The sequence below is a fragment of the Lindgomyces ingoldianus genome, assembly GCF_010093535.1.
Source record: "Lindgomyces ingoldianus strain ATCC 200398 unplaced genomic scaffold BDR25scaffold_70, whole genome shotgun sequence".
Taxonomy (NCBI): Eukaryota; Fungi; Ascomycota; class Dothideomycetes; order Pleosporales; family Lindgomycetaceae; genus Lindgomyces; species Lindgomyces ingoldianus.
This window is the reverse complement of record NW_022985231.1, coordinates 158,537-178,285: the sequence shown is the minus strand read 5'-3', so window position 1 is coordinate 178,285 and position 19,749 is coordinate 158,537. Positions and strand designations below refer to the sequence as shown.

At 39.7% G+C, this 19,749-nt stretch overlaps 4 protein-coding genes across 4 annotated transcripts; 1 reads left to right on the top strand and 3 right to left on the bottom strand.

The window, feature by feature from the left end:
- Window positions 1-5,782: 5,782 nt before the first annotated feature.
- Window positions 5,783-7,204, bottom strand: BDR25DRAFT_122455 (FMN-linked oxidoreductase). Its single transcript, XM_033683721.1, has one exon. It carries the CDS (start codon window positions 7,032-7,034, stop codon window positions 5,922-5,924), a length of 1,113 nt encoding a protein of 370 aa, XP_033539705.1. The 5' UTR covers window positions 7,035-7,204; the 3' UTR covers window positions 5,783-5,921.
- On the bottom strand, window positions 7,205-8,831 carry BDR25DRAFT_122454 (mannitol 1-phosphate dehydrogenase). Its single transcript, XM_033683720.1, has one exon. The coding sequence runs from the start codon at window positions 8,746-8,748 to the stop codon at window positions 7,375-7,377; it is 1,374 nt and encodes a 457-aa protein (XP_033539704.1). The 5' UTR covers window positions 8,749-8,831; the 3' UTR covers window positions 7,205-7,374.
- A 604-nt stretch (window positions 8,832-9,435) lies between these two features.
- BDR25DRAFT_308117 (uncharacterized protein) lies at window positions 9,436-11,619 on the top strand. Its single transcript, XM_033690967.1, has 2 exons — window positions 9,436-9,716; window positions 9,771-11,619. Exons 1-2 carry the CDS (start codon window positions 9,587-9,589, stop codon window positions 11,183-11,185), a joined length of 1,545 nt encoding a protein of 514 aa, XP_033539703.1. The 5' UTR covers window positions 9,436-9,586; the 3' UTR covers window positions 11,186-11,619.
- On the bottom strand, window positions 11,330-14,607 carry BDR25DRAFT_338131 (uncharacterized protein). The gene is made up of 5 exons (XM_033693258.1): window positions 14,331-14,607; window positions 14,087-14,154; window positions 13,766-14,057; window positions 13,510-13,683; window positions 11,330-11,606 (listed from the first exon to the last, which is right to left on the bottom strand). Exons 1-5 carry the CDS (start codon window positions 14,382-14,384, stop codon window positions 11,475-11,477), a joined length of 720 nt encoding a protein of 239 aa, XP_033539702.1. The 5' UTR covers window positions 14,385-14,607; the 3' UTR covers window positions 11,330-11,474.
- Between the last annotated feature and the right edge of the window lie 5,142 nt (window positions 14,608-19,749).

Here is a 19,749-nt window from a genome sequence, read left to right as displayed (position 1 = left end):
TTAACTTATAAAAGAATTCTATATGCTTATAGCTAGTAAGCAAGAATAGAAAAACTTAATTTAAGAATACTATAAATTTCTAATGTTTAGACACCTAGGAATAGGCACTCTTTAGAAGAAACTAAGGGCTGCTATACTATAATAAATACTAAAAGTAAAGCAGTTATGCATAAAAATGCTTAAAAAATGTAATACCTGTAATAAAAACAACCTGCAAAGGCATAAGCCTTATAAACACTTTTAACTAATTAAAGCACTAAGATTACTATAGACAATAATTATAATAGATTTTATTATAGAGTTACCTCTGTCTAAAGAACTAGGAATAGACAGGATGTGCAATATAATTACAGTAGCCCTAGACAAAACTACTAAGTACTTACACACCTAGCCCTTAAAGAAAATAATAACTACTAAAAAATTTATTTATAAATTAAAATAGAATATAATATTAGTATATAGATGCCCTAAGATTATTATCTCTAACTAAGATAAACTATTTACTAGTAGTTTCTAGAAAGCAGCAATGCAGCACCTTAGTATAGCACACAAGCTATTAACAGCCTACCACCTGCAGACAGATAGTTAGACTAAAAGAGTAAATATAAAAGTAGAAAAATATTTAAGAAAGTATATTTTCTACACTTAAAAGAATTAGGCAGAATAGCTTCTAATAGCATAGTTAGCTATTAATAATGTAGAGTTAGCTACAACAAAAGAAACACTATATAAGGCTAATTTTAGATATAACCTTTACTTTATATTACACAGAAATTAACTAATAGATTTATAAGAGTTAATAGACTAGCTAGCAGACCTATGTTAAATACACAAAAAGTTAGCTATAGAAGCTAAGACTAGCAGAGAAATAATAAAGAAATATATAAATAAATTATAATAACTAGGACTAGAAATTTACCTAGAGAATTATGTGTACCTTAACACTAAAAACTTAAAGATACTAAGACCCTCTAGAAAGCTAGCAAAAAAAAGAATAAAACTATATAAAGTTCTTTAAACTTAACAAGACAACTATAAGCTTAAGCTTCCCCTATATATAAAAATACACTTATAGTTCTATATCTCTAGATTAGAAAAAGCACCTAAAGAGATCCCTTTATTTACATAAAAATAAAAGGACAAAGAAATAAAATATAAAGTTAAATATATTATAGGTAATTAAAAAAACTAGAAAGAATTTCTAGTAAAATAAAAAAAGTAGCTTACTAGTAAAAATACATAGAAACTAGCTAAGAATTTGCAGAACGCGTAGCTGTTAGTATAAGGGTACCTTTAAGCTTGTCTAAAAGAAACTAGCTAGGTAATAAGGCACCTATATTAAAAGGAACAGCTATGTTATTACTAGATAGTAGCAGCCTTTAGAAACAAGTCTTAGCTAATAATAGTTAAGAAGGGGAACAGCTCCTTACTTTAGCCTCTAGGGCCTTTATTTTATCTAAAGAGAAGAGATTTCCCTTTAAGTACTTTACATAATAAGCATCTAATAAATCTAGTAATTTTTAGATATAATTCTGTTTAGAACGCTTCTTAGCCTTTGCCTCTAGAGTTTTCTAAACCTAACGCAACATCTAGTTATTAAGCTCTTACTTATAAACTTTTACAGTAACTGCTTCTTAGAAAAGTGTCTTCTATTCTTTCTCTAACTAATCCTATGCAGCATTAGAAATAAAAGTGTTACATTTACTATACTTTTTTACACACTTAACATAGTTATCTAAAAATAGAGTTAACACATAAGACAACCTAGAGAATTAGCAAGCACTATAAAGCTTTATCTTTGTCTAGTAAAAAGGATTAAAACAAAGAGCAACATAAAGATAATAGAATAAATAAGACTAGCAAGCTATTTAGTATAAAAAAAAAATGTTAAGGACGCCTTTTAGCAGAAAGATGCACACCTTATAAATAAACTTTTACTAACACAGTTGTGTAAGCAGAGCAGCAAAGACGCTGCTAAGAAGGAGGGGCAGCGTGTTATAGTCTATAGTTAGACTAGCGTAACTCCACTAACAGTGCTCCACAATCTAGCTAGATTAGGGCAGGGCTTGCTTAGAAACTAGTTAGAGGACACAGAGGCAGCACAGCTGCCTAAGATTATAAAAGAATGCGTTATCTAATAGGAAGGCAGGCTGCGTATTACTAGGAGCTTAAGGGAGCTTAAGGAGCTCTCTTTAGCAGGCTCCTATAAACTCCTCTAGCTCCCCTTAGCACCCTAGCACATGTATATAGTTCCTACATTAAACAACTTTTAGAAGGCGTGTTTAACATTTAGTTTATTTATTATATAAACTAAGTAGCATTTAGCTTTTTAAAAAGCTGTAATACTATTTATATATCTTACACTATATATACCTCTAACTTTGTCCTAAAGGACTGTTTAACCCTAGCCTCCCTACTGCCGCACATAGGGCAAACTATAATCTAGTCACCCATCATTCTCTATTAGCCCAATAGCCTGTACGTAGGACTGTACACCCTACTGGATTGGCCCCTTCCACCCGTCCTACTCATCCCCTAGGAACATCACCAGACCTGAGTGCTTCCACGAAGCAAGGATTGTAACATTATTTTAGTTAAAATAGAGGGAAACTAGATGCCTTTATAAAGTAATTCTAAAACATTCTTACTTAAAAAAAAGTGTAAAAGGCTTAACACTAAACTCTACTTTAACTTAAGCTATTTTTAGACCTTAACTTAAATAAAATAGATTAAATAATTAATTAAATTATTACTAATAAGTATTTAAATAATAAGTTTATTTAAGAAACTTTAGACCTACTCTAAAACAGCACTAGTTAGTTAAAGAAGGTAACACTAGCTAACTATAAAAACTAAAATAGTAAGCTATATTACTATAACTAACTTATAATTCTTAATTTTAATAAACTAAGAATTAAACTACTCTAAATTATACACAACTTGCTTGTTAGAGGACACCTAGGCAGAGAAAAGACTTTTAACCTACTATAGAGAGAGTACTACTAGCCCTGCATGTTCTATACTGTACGCTAATACATGTTATGTTGCTATACTTGCTGTAAAGTAAAGGCCTTTTAAGAAAGGTATAATAGCCTACTTAAACTACTCCTAATCTTTAAATAAGCTTAAAAAGATATATTAATTAATTTTATTATAAACCTACTTTTATTTAAAGAGTATATAAATATTATAGTAGTTGTTAATTACTTAACTAAGTATTAACACCTAATACTATATTTCTTTATAACTGCCTCTAATATAGGCTAGTTATTCTACTAATACATATAAGTTTACTATAGCCTGCCTAACATAATTATATTAGACAAAGGTACGCAGTTTGTCTTAGCCTTTTAGGATAAACTTTATAAATAGCTCTAAATTATCCTCTATCTATTTATAGCTTTTTACCTAGAGACTAACAGCTAGACTAAGAACATAAACACTATAATAAAATAAGTTCTATAAGTGTATATAAACTACTAGTAAGATAACTAAGTAAAATAGTTAGCTATAGCATAGTTTAAAGCTAATAATATAATATTTAAATTAACATAAGTATTCTTATTCTTAGTAAACTATAAATACTACTTTTAAATAGAATTTAAACTACTTTTAAATACTCTCTAACTAACTTATTAATCTGTATAAGTAATAGATGTAAATAAACTTATTAATAAAATCTAAAATATATCTAAATATGTTTATAAAAAGCTTATATAGGCTTAAGCTTTTTAACAAGAGTATGTAAACTAATTTTAAACCCCTGCCCTTATATATGCAGCTAGTAAGAAGGTCTAACTAGACACTAGAAATATCTAAATAAACTAATAATTAAAGAAACTTAATTAAAAGAACTTTAGCTTTTTTATAGTAGCCTATATAGTCTTATTACATGCTTACTAATTAATCCTACCTAACAGCATAAAGATACACCCTATGTTCTATGTATTATTGCTGCGCTAAGTAGCTTCTAAATCTAATTATCTACTTAAATAGCTAAACTTACTACCTAAACCTGTTATTATAAATAATAAACTAAAATATGTTATAAAAAATGTTAAATAAATCTAGTTTAATAAAAAAAAATATATTTATAAATACTTTATAAAATAAACTAGATATAACAAACTATTATAGAAACCTATAGAAGCCTTATAAAAAAACTCTATAGTAATCTAATTCTATGCCTAATACTTATCTAAACTAAACTTATACTCTAATAAAGATAACTTAATGCTAGAACTACTAATGTAAAGAATTCTTTTCTTAATAAAAGGGGGAGTACTATTACAGTATCCTTTTTAGATCCTAGACATAACTGTATTAGACGTGTACTAGAGTATTATTAGTGCACGTCTAACATAAATATAACATAATATAGACATAAACTTAAGTATAAACTACTTTAACACTAACTAAACTTAGAACAGGCTTAATTTATACCTAAAGCGCTTAGACTTTTAAGCTAAGTATTTAATTACTAATTTTTTTCTAAACCTTCCTGTTTCTTACACAACGTCTTGTACCTACTATAATACCTCACGTAGTAATTAAACTAGACCTCTGTGAAGCTCTATAACCTTACTCGTGCACAATCGTGACACTAGCTTATAATAAGTAAGTTTATAAGTAATTATAATTCTTAACTAAAATTATAAGATTCTACGCTTTAATCTTTTTCTCTACTAGCTTTTTAATTATTATATAAACTATAAAGTTTTTACTTAATTATTACTTTAAAAATATAACTTTAAACACTCTTCTAACACGTCTTTATAGCTGTCTAATAAAACCTTATATTACTAGGAAATATTATCTCTCTAAGACGTATTACGGTCTGTAATGGGAGCTGGCTCCTACGTACGTTACAGCTCACACTCCTCCTACGTTTCAACGGCTCACGTGACTGCTACGTTCACGTATCTACGAGTCGTAGTACGTACGGTTGGGAACGCTGATCTTAATTCGGTTCTTATTAATCGAGGACTGTATAGTTCGAATATTCTCCGCTGACAATAGCTTATGTTGACTTGGAGTGCACGGAACACTACTTCTTCTCAAAGGTATCCTCCGTTTTATTTCAATTCATCGCTCTATTCTCCTAATTTGTGGTCAAATGTTCGTTCCTTGTTTACTAACTCACGAGTGCTCGCCGATACCATTTACGAATATGTCCGGTGATCTATCAAACCTCACTGCAATACTCTAATAAGGGGGAAGAATATAGACTTTTAATGCATGCTAGGAGATGAAATCCGCCACCAATCCATGTAGCTTCGCGTGGTGACGTGTCTGATGTATTGCGAAAATCACTACTTCTGACTACAGGATGCGAAATCTGCTCACTTACTGGGATTTATCACTTGTTTGTCGGTAAACTGAAGATTTTTAGGGCCAAAAAGGGTTGTTCGAACAAGCCAGAACTAGTACAAGTAAATAAAGAGGCCTATTCTCTCACCCCCCTTCAAACCCTTCAAAATTTGTTAAATGACAAGTCTTGACCAAGGCTTGAACTGGGGATGTCCCTTGCTCAACATCCGTTCGCAATGTTAGACTGACGTAATAATCAACTACACAATCGAGCACTGGTTTGCTTGTTTTGAACCATTAGAAATTGTTGAGTTGAATTGATATTTGCAGAAAAAAAAGCGGATTCGGAAAGTGAGAAACAGAGGTAAGGATGGCGAACGGAGGTTAGAGGGCGGTGCGAATCACTAGGAGATGAGGAGATGAGGAGTTTATGATTGCGAGAGCGAAGCAGGGGAGAAGACAAAGACAAACCTATGATTCTATGGGTAATTTCTAATAATCATCTCACCTGCACCGATGCTGGAAACTATGGAGCTGCCATAACTCCATCTAAACACTATCACACTACGGCCACAACGATCGATATCTCACACCTTGACTGTCAACCACAATCAAGCCTTCGCCTTCGCCCCCGTACTCGCAAGAAACTCCTGACTGAAAGGATAATCTGTATACCCATCCGCACTCTTCGGATTATAAAACTGCTGCCTATCGTACTCATTCAACGCAATCCCCTCCTGAATTCTAAACACTAAATCCGGCGTCGAAATAAAGTATCGTCCAAACACAACCAAAACGTCCCTATTCGGATACTCTTCATCTACTAACTTCTTCGCCGAATCTGGGCGGAAGCCGCCCGCGATAAGAAGGGGGCCATCGAAGAGGTTAACCGCAAAATCGAGCTTGTCTGAAGCTACGACATCAGCGTTGCCAGAAATCCGCGACTCGACGACGTGAAGATAGGCGAGGCCGAATTTGTTGATCTTAGAGATAATATCGGAGAATTGTGGGATTGGGTCGTCCATGCGCATACCCTGGAATGTGCTGAAGGGACTGAAACGGATTCCAGTGCGCTCAGCGCCAACGGCTTCAACAACGGCTTCAACAACCTCTAATGCAAATCGCGAACGGTTCTCTATACTACCACCGTACGCGTCTGTTCGCTGGTTGACCTTGTCTTGGAGGAATTGATCGACGAGATACCCATTAGCGCCGTGGATTTCTACGCCATCGAAACCAGCTGCGATAGCATTCTTTGCGGCTTGTGCGTAACTTTTAGTTGTTTCCTCGATCTCCGGAATCGTTAGTGGAACTGGTGTTGCAAGGTCTGCGGAGAGCGCAACAGCGCTGGAACTCTTGACTGTGAAGCCTTCCTGCTCAGCAACCTTTGGGTTTGCAACACGACCCAAAGCCCAGAGCTGGAGGTAGATGTAGCTGCCTTTCTTGTGCACCGCGTCGGTGACAGTGCGCCAAGCTTTTATCTGGTCGTCGTTGTAGATTCCGGGTACGTTTGGATAGCCGCCGTTTTCTTTTGTGATGAAGGTGGCTTCTGTGACAAGGAGCGTGCCTGCAACTGATGCGCGCTGGGCGTAGTACTCGGCGACCATGGGGAGAGGTATATGCTCGTCTGAAGCGCGGAATCGCGTTAAGGGAGCCATGGCGATACGGTTGTTGAGGGTGACATTGCCGACCTTTAGCGGCTTGAACAGGCGTGACTGTGACATGATATTTGCAAGAGATGTAATTGATGCGGAATTGAAGTGAACCTTGGAGGCCTATTGATGGAATGGTCTGAAATAAAAGATGCGACAGAATTGAATTAATATGTCTTGCTGTCGTTAGTGTTTTAGGGCCATTAGCAATCACACCTCGGTAGTTTGAAGTTCGTGGCTGCTCAAAGAAAAAAAAATGACGTGATGGATCCATTTGTCAGCGCCACAGAAGAAAGCCCTACACAATGTAGAAAAAGGATTGAACCTACTAATCTGTTTCCCAGGAACAGCTTTACTCCTAGACGAAAGGAACAAGGTAGAACAAGTCAATGTCATCATATTAGATCCCTGCTTAGATAGATGCAAGTCGATCAGTAATCGCATCGTCCCGCACCTTCAGTAGATTCTTCGCCAGCTGTAATTGAGCCTCGAGATCCTCATGCCACAGCCATTTATACCACGCCTTAAAATGGTCTTTCATTCGATCGGTGTCGTCTTCGACGCCAGGCATCATGAAATCAGTTGCCAGACCGGCGATTCTACTATTTTTTATCAATTGCTGGGTTCGCGGTCTTCTTACGGAATCGAATGCTCGGAACGCACTCTCGATGCCCTCAGAGCTTTTGACGGACGCTATGAGGCTGCTTAAAATAAATGCATCTTCCATGGCCATACCGGCGCCGGCTCCTAAGTGCGGGGTGGTGGCATGTGCAGAGTCTCCGAGGAGGCATATTTTGCCCTTATAGTATGGCGCCGAGTGTTGCAGGTTAAACAGGGCCCATTTCTGTGGCCCACAGTATTTCGCGATTACTTCGACGAGAGGCGGGTACCAGCCTTTGAAGTGTTGTACGAATTCGTCCCTGGTGGTTGGGACAGTCCAATCGGCCAGGCTCCAAGAATATGACTCGCCCGATTCACGAGGGATGGCAACCATATTGGTGAAGTCCCCATGTTCGACCGGATATGTAACAACGTAGGCGCCATAGCCGCAGTAGAGCTGGCCATTCCGAGCGAGCTCTTTTCCGAGGGCTTTCTCGGCATCCGCCTTTGGCACCATGGCTCGGTATGCATATTCACCAACGTACGTCGCCTGAACACTCGGGCCGCAAACAATCTCCCGCGCCTGGCTCTTGATGCCGTCGCACCCAATGACTGCACTGGCTAGGGCTGTCGTCCCATCCGCGAAATATAGCTTGACCGATCCGTCTAGCTGTTCTTCAGCACTAACGAAGTTCTTTCTGAAGCTCGTTATGCCTTGCGGCAGTAATGCGACCAGCTCGTCCAATAGCCTCGCTCTGTGGATACAGCTCCTCGTCCGCACATCTAGCTTCTGGGCGCCCTCCGTATTCCAGAGATCCTCGAGGTGCCACATCAAATCTCCTGCCTTGTTCCCACCCTCTTTCTTCTCATCCATGCCCCACCTAAAGGAGAGAAAGGTGTGATCGTGGTCGCGGTTCTCGTTAAACGTGGCATGCTTCTTGTAACCTTCAAGCAAAGCATCGTGGATCAGCCCGAGGGCTCTCGTAGAGTTGGGACCGAATGCTACACCGGCTCCTGTCTCGGAGAAAGCAGCAGCGGACTCGTAGATGTGGACATTGACATGGTGCTTGAGGAGACCGATGGCAAGGGCGAGTCCCCCGAGGCCGCCACCGACGATGGCTATCTCTTGAGAAGCGTGATTTTGGAAGGTACCTGCATTCTCGCTCGTGGTGGCTGATGGAGGCATGGTGCCGATGGTGGAGGCTGGTGAATTGTCGGATTGAATAGGAACATCATGGCTGCCGATGACAAGGGCTCGTACAATGGTCCAATTGTGGTCAAGGACACAGCAAGTGAAAGCGGAGTGAGATCATGATAATGAGGAGATGACTCAGGCGCCGCGACAGCAACATCTCATAGGCACATTCTCACGATTCTGTTCGGACTGGGGAATGATGGAGAAGTCGTGGAGGAGATGGCAGACTGAATTGGACAATGGTGATCCGCTCGGACACGGCGTGAAATGCAAGCCCACAAAGACTTCAGGTGGCTTCGGGACGCCTCATCACGTGTGTGGAAGCCACCCGCTCTTCCCTGCCTCCAACCGTCGACCTTCACTTAGTCAATAGGCATTGCTCAATCGCAGAAATAGAGTCATTTTCAACATTGACCGCAGGCGGTCCCCCCCGGACCGTCGCCCTTGAACTCTTGATTCGCCTTGATTTAATTTAACTTTTTAAGGTTATCGTGTTACACCGTTGTGGGTGCGGCGTCGCCGACCTCAGCTTTAAAAATATTGCTGTGTCCAAGCCTTTCGGCACGCAGCCTCATGCATTCGATGTGACCATGCCTAATTCGGGCATTAGATAGAGAGTCTAACCACAAGTATATTTCGACTCTCGTACGATATGGAACGTCGCCTGTAACACGGAATGTCAACCTGAGTGCACTCCCAGCTGTGCCCTGCAAGGGCTGAATGCCAGCACAGGCTCGGGTCCGGCACATTGCTGGTGGAGTACCCCTCAAATGGACCTCTCTCGCGCACCACTTCATCCAGCCCTTCACGATCTTGAGAATCTTCAATCATGAGCGGCGTCTCGGGGTCAACAAATTGCAAGGCGCCTTACTGGGCATTCCCTATCAAGAACAACACTATTGGTGATGGTGTTGCTTTGAACAGAGGGCTCCCTGTTAGCATAGGGGGCCAGCCGCAGGGTAAGTCCGCTGAATCAGGATTACTATTCCCCACCACTAAATTTTAACTCTAAGGTATGCGATTGACCTTCTTTTGGAACAACACCATCATTGAGAATGGCGAAGACTGCAGGTCGTTAACCAACGGCGCCTCGAATGCAACAAGTTGTGTTGGTCGCTCTGGTGGCGTCTTCTTTGTCGAAAAGAGCCCAACTTGGAAAGCAGCACCGGATGGAGGATGGAACGGGAGTACGATTGACCCAGTGAACAATGCAACCTACCAGGAGACTTCACACATTCTTCGTGGATGGGACACGGCGACTTTCAGTGGAGACATACAAGTCCCTGGGTATCCACTTGCCTTGTGGACGGAAACGTATATCTCCAATCGTACCGCTCTTGGGCTGGGCTCAAATGACTCGTCGACGATAAAAGCTTTCGTTAAGGCTGGATTATTTGACGAAGTGCCTGGCGAAGTTGGAATATTTATGGCGAGTCGAAGTGAACTTCATTCCACCGACGGGGAAATAGTTTTTGGCGGTTACGACACATCACGCGTAAATGGCTCTTTCACTTGGTTCCCTATCGGCAATCGGTTCGCTGGACTCAACTGCCCCTTTCAAGTTCTTGTGGACGGTGCAACCCTCGTGACCTCCAACAGCTCAAATTCCCTTCTTCCATCATCTGGATTCTCCAAGATTCCCTTCTGCATAGATCCAGTTCAGAACGCGTTCACCTTTACCCAGGAAATGTGGCAAACGTGGACAAACCTTACAAAACACCCAAAGGCTACTGACGATTCGCCCCCATATACAGAACAAACATATCCTTGGTCGAGTGAGTCCTTGATGGGAGAGCTCCAGATCAAGATGAGCAATGACCAGGGCCAGGCGTATACCTCCACAATTCCGCACTTTGAGATGGTATCGCACGAGCGATATCAGAACAGCAAAGGACTTTACACCGTTACCAACACAAGCAGGGCCATGTCTGCCGTCGTCTCTCCTGAAGGTGGGATGCTGAACGTGCCACTACTTGGCGGAGTCTTTCTTTCGCAAAACTACATGGTTATCGATTGGGCGGCTGGAAGGTTCGGGCTTGCTCCCGCATCGATCCAACCTTGGGATTCCTCAAAACGAAACATCGCCGCATTTTGCTCGAATCCTCCAAAGAAATCCTCGCATACTACTGCGATTGCTGTCTCGGTTGTTCTCGGTTCCTTGCTTCTCATCTCCGCTCTTTTGCTAGCTTGGTTTTGGCGGAGAAGGAAATCACGAAAATCCCAGGCAGCAGAACTCGAAGCACTCGCCGTGCGGTCCGACCCGACAAACCCCTTCACTGGCGACGTTGAACTGTCGGATAAGTCAGCGCACGAATTTCCGTGTGTGCATGAGGCTGACAGTAGCCTTGCTCCAATTGAGATGGATGGGACCGATGCCTATTCGAAGGGACCCGGCGATAGGAAATATGAGCTGGCATCGCCTACTTAATAGCGGTTGAATTATTTTTAAGGCCTCGGCCTGTATTGCTCGCGTATCTAAGGAGTTCAGGAAAGGACAAGAGAAGTGTCTACACGAAGGGGAATTCGGACTGCGAGTTTCTATCACCATATTGTCTTTGCATCATTCCCAAGCACTCTGTCGGTATTGCTCTCATAGGGAAGGAGTTCAGGAGAGGACTGGGGTGGGAAGGATAAGCTGTTGATACCATATTGTTCAAATTTCCTTTCTCGCTGTCATTTATCTCAGTTTCAGCACCTGCATAATACCATTCCCCATTTCAGCAGACACTCTGGACTCTTAAAATACACCCATCCCAATTTCGGCCCCGACTGCTTCCACCCAATCTCTCTTGCACCACCTTATTATAGCCCCTCACATCCTCGATTGGATACGACAAGTAGCTTATCTCCTATCGATAAATTCCCGATCAGCAAAACATCAAATATTACACTACAGGGCCCTCTCCTGAACGGGCTGCACCCGCGTGCACAGGCCAGCGATTCTCGAATGCTCTCGAATGCTGTTTTCTATGTAAAATACATACAAATACGCATCGTACCGTCACATTGTCTTACCACACTCTCACCACTTTGTATGCCCACCTTCAGCCACGATCACATCCTAACAGCGCTGCCTCATTAACTTAATATACTTGCTGTAGTTCTTGCATGAGCTGAGGAGGGGACATATGGCAAACGACTCGACAAGGGAGCGAGATCCAAACAAGGTGGAATGAGTGTATTGTAAGGTCTGAGGAGCTCGATAGAGCTCTGAGCTGACTATATACTGTACGAGATAGGAGCTATGCCTAATGAGTGAATAGTGCAGTACATGGGTATGATATCGCGTGAGACACGTGCGACAGTAGTCACTAAAAGAGATTTTCTCCCACTCTTCAAGGAGATACTGCCTCACCTCCTTGTCTGTCTTTGGAAAGCGCTTCCCTAGGCGATATTTCAACATCTGCCAGACGTTCTTGATAGGATTGAGGTCAGGTGAGTTTGATGGCCACCACATCTTTGGGATACCAAGAGCGTCCTCAGCCGCTATTGTAGCGCAAGATGTGTGGATTAAGGCGTTATCCTCCATCAAGATCAACTGCCTGCCTGTGTACGCAGCGTACGCGTCTCGAAACGCCATGATCAGAGGCAGAATATGCTTAATATATACCTTTGAATTAACTGAGCGCTTCTTGTTCGTACACCAACTCTTCTCGTATACGATCAGAGGGCCCTTCATGTCTCTTGAGATCATTGCCCACACCATGCAGCTAGAGTAGTCCTTGAATTGAGGAACGCAGCAGGCAGGTAGGAAGCGCTCCTTAGGCCTTCTTGTCACAAAAATCTCCCTAGGGCCTGCCTGAGCACTCATATCGTCGCTCCACCTGACATTAGCCCACTGATTGTTGGTCCAGTATAGGTGATCCTATGCCCACTTAATTCGATCTGCCTTGTGTTGTTCAGTAAGGAAGGGCTTCTCTGTTGCTTTACGACGATGATAGAGCTCCTTCTTAAACGCCCTGATAAGTGATCGGCGGCAGACGGTGATCCCTAGCTCCTGAGCTATCTCCTCTCGAGTTTTCCAACGTTGCTCAGCGTTCTCAGTCGCATGGCGTACGAGAAGGATTCGAAACGGAGTTGATAGGATAGGGCGCCGTCCCTTAGGCTTCGTGGGCGTCTCAGGCGTACGGAGGCAGAGAGAGACTGTCGAAGGAGGTATCCCAAGTTTCTGGGCAATATCCTTCTGTTTCCAGCCTATATCATGGAGGGTGTTGATCTGTATGCGCTCCTTGTACGTTAATCGTCGTTTTGGTGTCTTTGGCATTGAGGTGTATAATAGTGGTAGCATGAGCTGAGCAAGGTACATAAGTTTCTTAGCAACCTGCTTACAAAGGATTGTAACTTATTCAGAACATTCTACGCACGGATGTTGGTTTGTGCACGCGGAACAGTCCGTTCAGGAGACCCCCCTGTATCTCTATCGCCAAGCCCTCTCTCCTATTGGTCTGGATATAAGCCGGTTATTGATCTGATTGGTAGAAAATCAAATAACCAAAAAGCTTTGTTGTTCTACGTTTTTAAGCTTCAAGTAATCATTCTGCTCTGCTACATGCTTGATCTGGCCTGTTTCCCTATCGTGATCGAAGACGACGCGGTCGGGGGTGTTAAAATCACTTCTGCTGCGTGGTTTTTCCCTCCAAATATGATTGGCGCTGCCAAGACCTTCCAAGCAAAGCCCGTTATCCTTCCTAATCGGGACTAGCCACTTTCTTCCTGGAAAGGAAGGATAATCTGCTCATCTATATGCATCACCCTACGTCCCTTCTCACACCTAAACTCTCCACCCCCATGACACCAACTCCCGAGCATCATAAATACCTCTCTAGCCTTCAACCCCACATCCATAATCCCTTTACACCCGTCCTTTCTAAAATCAAGTGTCTCGTCACACCATAGCCTTCCCAAGACAATGCGCATTGCACCGTTCTCGGTGATGGTGTCCCAACCGGACGAATTATCCAAGTAACATATCCCTTCCCAACGTATACTCACTGGAGTGCAGGTGCACGTAGTGATTTTTATCGTCGCGATGCAACCGCTGCGCCGCGGGGCCCTGCCGGATATCCAATGTAATCGCAATACTTAGTAGCGGCGGGCATGTATTTGTGGATGCGTCCATCCTGTACCAATTCGTCTTTGAAATGGAGAGGAAATGCGAAACAATTTCTTGATATAATGCATCGCTGAATAATGTCTCGGGAACTGCTGTGCTACGGCTAACTAGCTGCTTGCAGGTTTTTGTGCCGCCCTTCAGTGCCTCAACGGTGCTGTTTGGTTGTTTGGAGTCGAGGTATGGCCCACTTCTGCACGTGCCTTTTCAACGGTTGACGGGGTGGTGAAGTCGGTGATGATAGCGCAGCCGTCTTTTTCTGGCGCGGAGATGGAAGGCGAGGAGGGCTTGATGTAGGGGAAACGTTGGATTGAGATGATTAGGGAATTAAAGGGAGGATTTTTGATGATTGGAAGGCTGAGTGTGGGTTGAATGTGTTAGGAAAGGTCGCTGTTTTAGTTCAGATGGAGAAATTGATGGGGGAGGCGGAGCTAGGCTTATCTGGACAGTGAGTATCAGAGACAACGTCTGTGGAGGTTTTCTTTAAAGGTTGGCAGAGCCTCAGTTCCAGACGCATATATATTTTAGTCTGTGAGGTGGGGTTGGAGTTGGGAAACACTAATAGTTGTGGTAATAGGTGTCGTTAGCCTTAGATTTTCATGTTCACTTTTTAACCTAGCTTCTGGTAGCAGGATGATACGACTTTAGTTGCGGCCGCGTCTGCGCACGACTTGCGCGTGATTTGCTGACAGGATACTAATGACGGGGATCACAGTGTGACGGAACGGGCTCGGGGGGACTCGATGAGGTAGTTTAGAGGAGCGGAACAAGGATTTTAACAGGCTTAGTAGCAGAGTTGGCAACAATTAAGTTAATTAAGTTAAGGTGAATAGCTTAATTAATTAACAGATTTAGTAGCTTTTGCTTAACTTAATTAACTTAATAGCCCTAAAAAGAGCTAGCTTAATTAATTAACTTAACTTAATTAATAGCTTTACAGCATAGTTACAGCATATTAAATTAACTATAGATATTATAAATAGTCTTAAGCTTTTTAGAAAAGATACTATTATTATAGAGACTGTTTAATGCTGTTATAGGCTTTAAGCTAAAGCGCTTCTAGCTATATAGTAATTATAAAGTAGATAAAAAATCTACCTTTATAAATAATTATTTTATTTCTAATAAATTACCTAATTTAGAAAAGGTCCTTTTATAGTTAGTAGCTATAGTAGAAATACTAAAGACTATAAGGGCAAAGCGTAATAAGATAAAGTACTTATTAGCCTTTCTAATTTAGTAGATAATTAAATTATGTGTAAATAAAAACTTTTTTAGCATAGGTAACTTAATTATCTACTACTTAAACTTATTATAGTAAAGAGATAAGTGTGTGTTATTACTTTATAAAGTAGCTCTTATAAAGTCTAACTAGCTTCTAGACAGCCTAGTACGCGCCTTCTTTAGTAGTAGCTCTAGTGTACTAATTAAAAAGGTAGCATCTTTAAACTCTACTTATAAGTGTTAAAAGCTAACATAGCAATTATCTAGCTAGCTTTTATAAAGGTAAAGCCTTATATAAAGCTTCTTATTATAATTATAAAGCACCTTTTACACCTTATCTATGTAGCCTTTTATGCGCAGGTGGAGACAGTAGGCTATATAATATGCTAGGGTATCTTTTAACTTATATAGATACTTATAAATCTTTATATAAGCTATATTATAAGTAGCTTTTATATAGTCTTTTAAAGCATTAATATTATTAAAGTTAACATTATTATATTAATAAAGTATATTATTAAGAGTAGTAGTAAGCTAAGTAAGTGTAAGTAAAACCTTTTATATTACTTCTAACATACTAGCTACGCCCCTGCCCTTTATATAAATAGTAGCCTCTTTAAAAGGTTATAGAATTTTATAATACTTTATAATTATTACTTAATTTTTTACACTAAAGCTATTCTCTTAGATAAAGCAACACTACTTAAGATTAAGTAGTTATAAGCATTAATAAGTGCTTTAGCGTTAGTACTTAATAAGCTTATAGTTAATATAGTTATTAAAAAGCATATAAAGCTTAAGTATATGTAAAAAATAATTATAATAAAAGTTTTATTTTATCTTTACTAGCTTAATAATTTTTAGTGTTTTTACTTTACTATTACTATCTAATTAAGTGTTATAGGCTACTTAGCATTATTTAAGAAGCTAGCAAGCTTGCAGCGTATAGATAAAGGCAATAACATTAATTAAGACGCCTAGAGGGCCTGCTTACTGCTACTTATTAAGAAAAGCTGCCTTATTATTTAAGTACTCTTTTATATTATTAAATGCTTTTTAATCTTTACTAAATATAATCTATTAAGCAGTAAGATTAATTATATAGTAAGTGTAATATAGGCGTTAATAATAAGTGTTAAAGCTATATTTAATAGCTAGAGTGTTAATAGCAGTGTTATTATTAGTAGCATTATTAAAAATAAAGTAGCCTAAGTTACACACAGATATTTTAAAGCTTTTAAGCATAGTGTTAATAATAGTAGTAATATTAACACTTATATGCTAGCCTATTAATAAAGGTAGGCTTAATATATAATTATAAGGCTTACTATTACTATTAAGGTAGTAGATGTAAATACCTGTTAACACTTATTTACTACCTATTAATGTCTAATTATTAAAAGAGATATAAATAGCTAATTATACATTACATAAGTAATTAATAATAGTAGGTACATAAAACTTATACTTAGTAATTATATAGGCTTATAAAGTATTATAAGATCTCTAGAGCTCTGTCTTTGCTAATAGGTTAGCTTACTATAACATGTTATAAAAAGCTGCGCCTTTAATTATAAAAAGCACTTAGTTATTAGCTACTACTTAATTAAGTACTAACTATAAAAAAGTTATATATAAAAAGCTTAATATAATAAAATTAGTAACACCTTATAATACTCTAAAGCCTTTATAATAAATATAGGCAAGTAGAGAGGATTATGTAGAGGATGTTGTTATAACATAGTAGGTAGACTTTTTACTGTTTTTATTAATGCTATAGCTAGCTTTACACTCTCTAAAATAGTGTGTAATTAATGTAGTTAATAAATTAGCTTAATAAAAGCTATTAAGTTACTTATAAGTGTAGTAGTAATAGTAAAGCTAATATAAGCATTATTACTTTTAATGCTAAAAGTAATATTTATATTGCTAAACTTAGCTCTTTTAACTGCGCTTTAGTGTGTAGAGTAGCTTATAATAACCTAATAAGTGTAGCTAGTTAATGCTGTTATAATTATTATTATTATTATTATTAATATTACTATTAGTAGTTAATTATAACTTACTTATAAAGCTTTTATTAGTGTTAAGCTCTAGCAACATGTTAGTAGCTATATTAGTAGCGCTATCTTTAAAAATAGTTTATAACACTATGCTTTTAAGCTGCTAGCTAAAAACTTAGATAAAGTTACTATTTATACCCTCTATATAATTAGGCAACGCTATATTAATAAAGAGGGTGTTAGTATTAATAGAGATAAGTGTTAGTAAAGTAGGTAAGATAACATGTTAAAGTTATAATAAGTTTAGATAAGCACTAAGCTCTACTAGGTAGGCAGTAAGCTTTTATGTTAGTAGAATAGAAGACGCTAAGCTCTATTAGGTAGGCAGTAAGGTACTACCTTAGTAGCTATAACTAGAATTTACTACTTTATGTACTAGAAGATACTGTAACCTTTAGTAATTTCTTAGTAAAACTTATAATATTACAGCCTATTAAGTCTGTTAATTAAGTTAATTAAGTAAGTAAAATTTACTTAATTAACTTAATAAATTTAGCTTCTATGCTTAACTTAATTAACTTAATAGTATTAAGTTAATTAAGTTAAGTTAACAAGTTAACTTAATTGTTGCTAAGTCTGCTTAGTAGTTTGAACTGTTTTCAGACTGATGTAAAACTGCTAAACCGAAGACACTAACGCCAACGATTCCCTTCGGTCATCGCGGTACTTCGTTCTTGGACGTAGTCCATTTTTTTTTTCTGTGAATCATCTGAGGACTCGATAGATTCGATATCGATGGCAGCTGTTGATCCCTCGTCTTTGGGGTGGTGGAAGAATGTGTAAGCACTTACCTAGATATAAAATGGATTCAAAACCTAGGACAGGCACCGAGAGGGACAATTTTGCATGCCCCTAACATATCCTCTACTTAATTTTGGATGGGTGGGGAAGCTCTATATTGACGGAGGTCTCCGCTCCTCCAGACCTTGGTTCTCTTCCTCCCCCACATTGGCCGTTCACATCCCTACCATTCTCATAAGCTCATCCGCTCTCTAGGGCAAACAAATATCACCACAATGTTTCGTTCACTGAAGAATACGTCTGAAATTCTCGACTTAGCCGGGGTTATATAGTAGCGCTATTTGAGGCATGGTTAATGACTTGCTAAGTGCTGGATCTATCGTAGGAGATAAGACTAAGCTATGCTGAGGCTGTTATTCCCCTAAGTTGCAATCAGGAGCCCATATTAATGTGCTCTAAGAGTCTTGTCAGTAGTTCAAACCAGCTTCTAAGGTTGGGAACTCGTAAGGCATGGAAGTCACCAAGGCATGTCCTTCGAAAACAATCATACATTCGAGTTCCTCGGTTGAAATGTTCCCCAAATCGAAAGAGGGCCATACGAGTCATGGCCCCGACCCCAAAATTCCATTCACTTCGCTTGCGTCCTGACGTGATGAACTAATGGTTGCATGGGAGAGCAGCTAGCGGCGCTCCCACAGCTCAGCCCCTTACGTAACGAACCATGAGATTCCCCAACAGGAAAATACAGATATATAATCAGATAATTCGTGGAGATATCATATTACAGAGGCCACGGCCGTTCGAGACCTAGGGAGATCTCAAATCGGAAAAAGTATAGAGGTCGCTACATTCCAAGATTTATGCTACTCAAATCGTGTAAATACCCTAGATTGTAAGGTTAGTCGCAACTCCAACTTGGGAGTATCCTTTTGCGGCTCTTGTTCTTACTTTCGTCTGCACACTGGTTCACGTACTTACAAAAATGGTTACAGATAAGATGAGTTAAATGCATCAGGACCAATTGGGTGTCCGGCGATGATGCGTCATAAACTTCGCCTCTGAGTTGGTATTTGCTGCATGTGTGGCGCGTCAAGCACTGATTAATCAGCCGGCAGGAAGGAATTCAACACTTATGATCGCAATATCGAAGGCAATCCTTGATCCAGGTCCACGGATTCAGTATTTCAGCAAACCTGCGCTCTAACATCAGCATGATCATCAAGGAATATACACTGAGAAAAGGCGAGACATGACTAAATCATCAGGGTAATCTGCTCTACGGCTATACTCACTCTGGGTCAAGACGCGGAAGTGGGATTCCTACAACATTGGCGAGCCTTCTTCTAGACCCAATGCGCCTGCTCCAGAATGTATCCAGCTTCTTTGTGTCCTCGAGTACTGCTTCATGGTATCAGTCAACATCATGCCTCAATTACCCACTATGGACACTATTCGTTAATGACATATTCTCACGGCGAGTCTAGAACAGGACCAGCCATGATATGGTTCCATCAGAAAGATCATTCCATACTCTCTACTATACATCGAAATCACTCTACTAAGAGCTATTGATGGGGCATTGAGAGGATACAAATCAAATCATTTCACGTAGTCTAGTTCTTATCCCCCCTCGATTCTACCCGATATTTGACTCTACCATGAATTTTCAACTTCGAAGGTCAAGACCCTCTTTCAATGACCGATGCACACTTAATTACACTTGTGATCTGTATTGATTCTGGGTTGCTGAAACTGAATAACGAAGGTCATGTACACCTTACCTCCACTTTGACTCTCGCCAGAAAGGTTAACAATGAGATTAATACGATCTTCCAAAGCAAATAGCGAGAAATA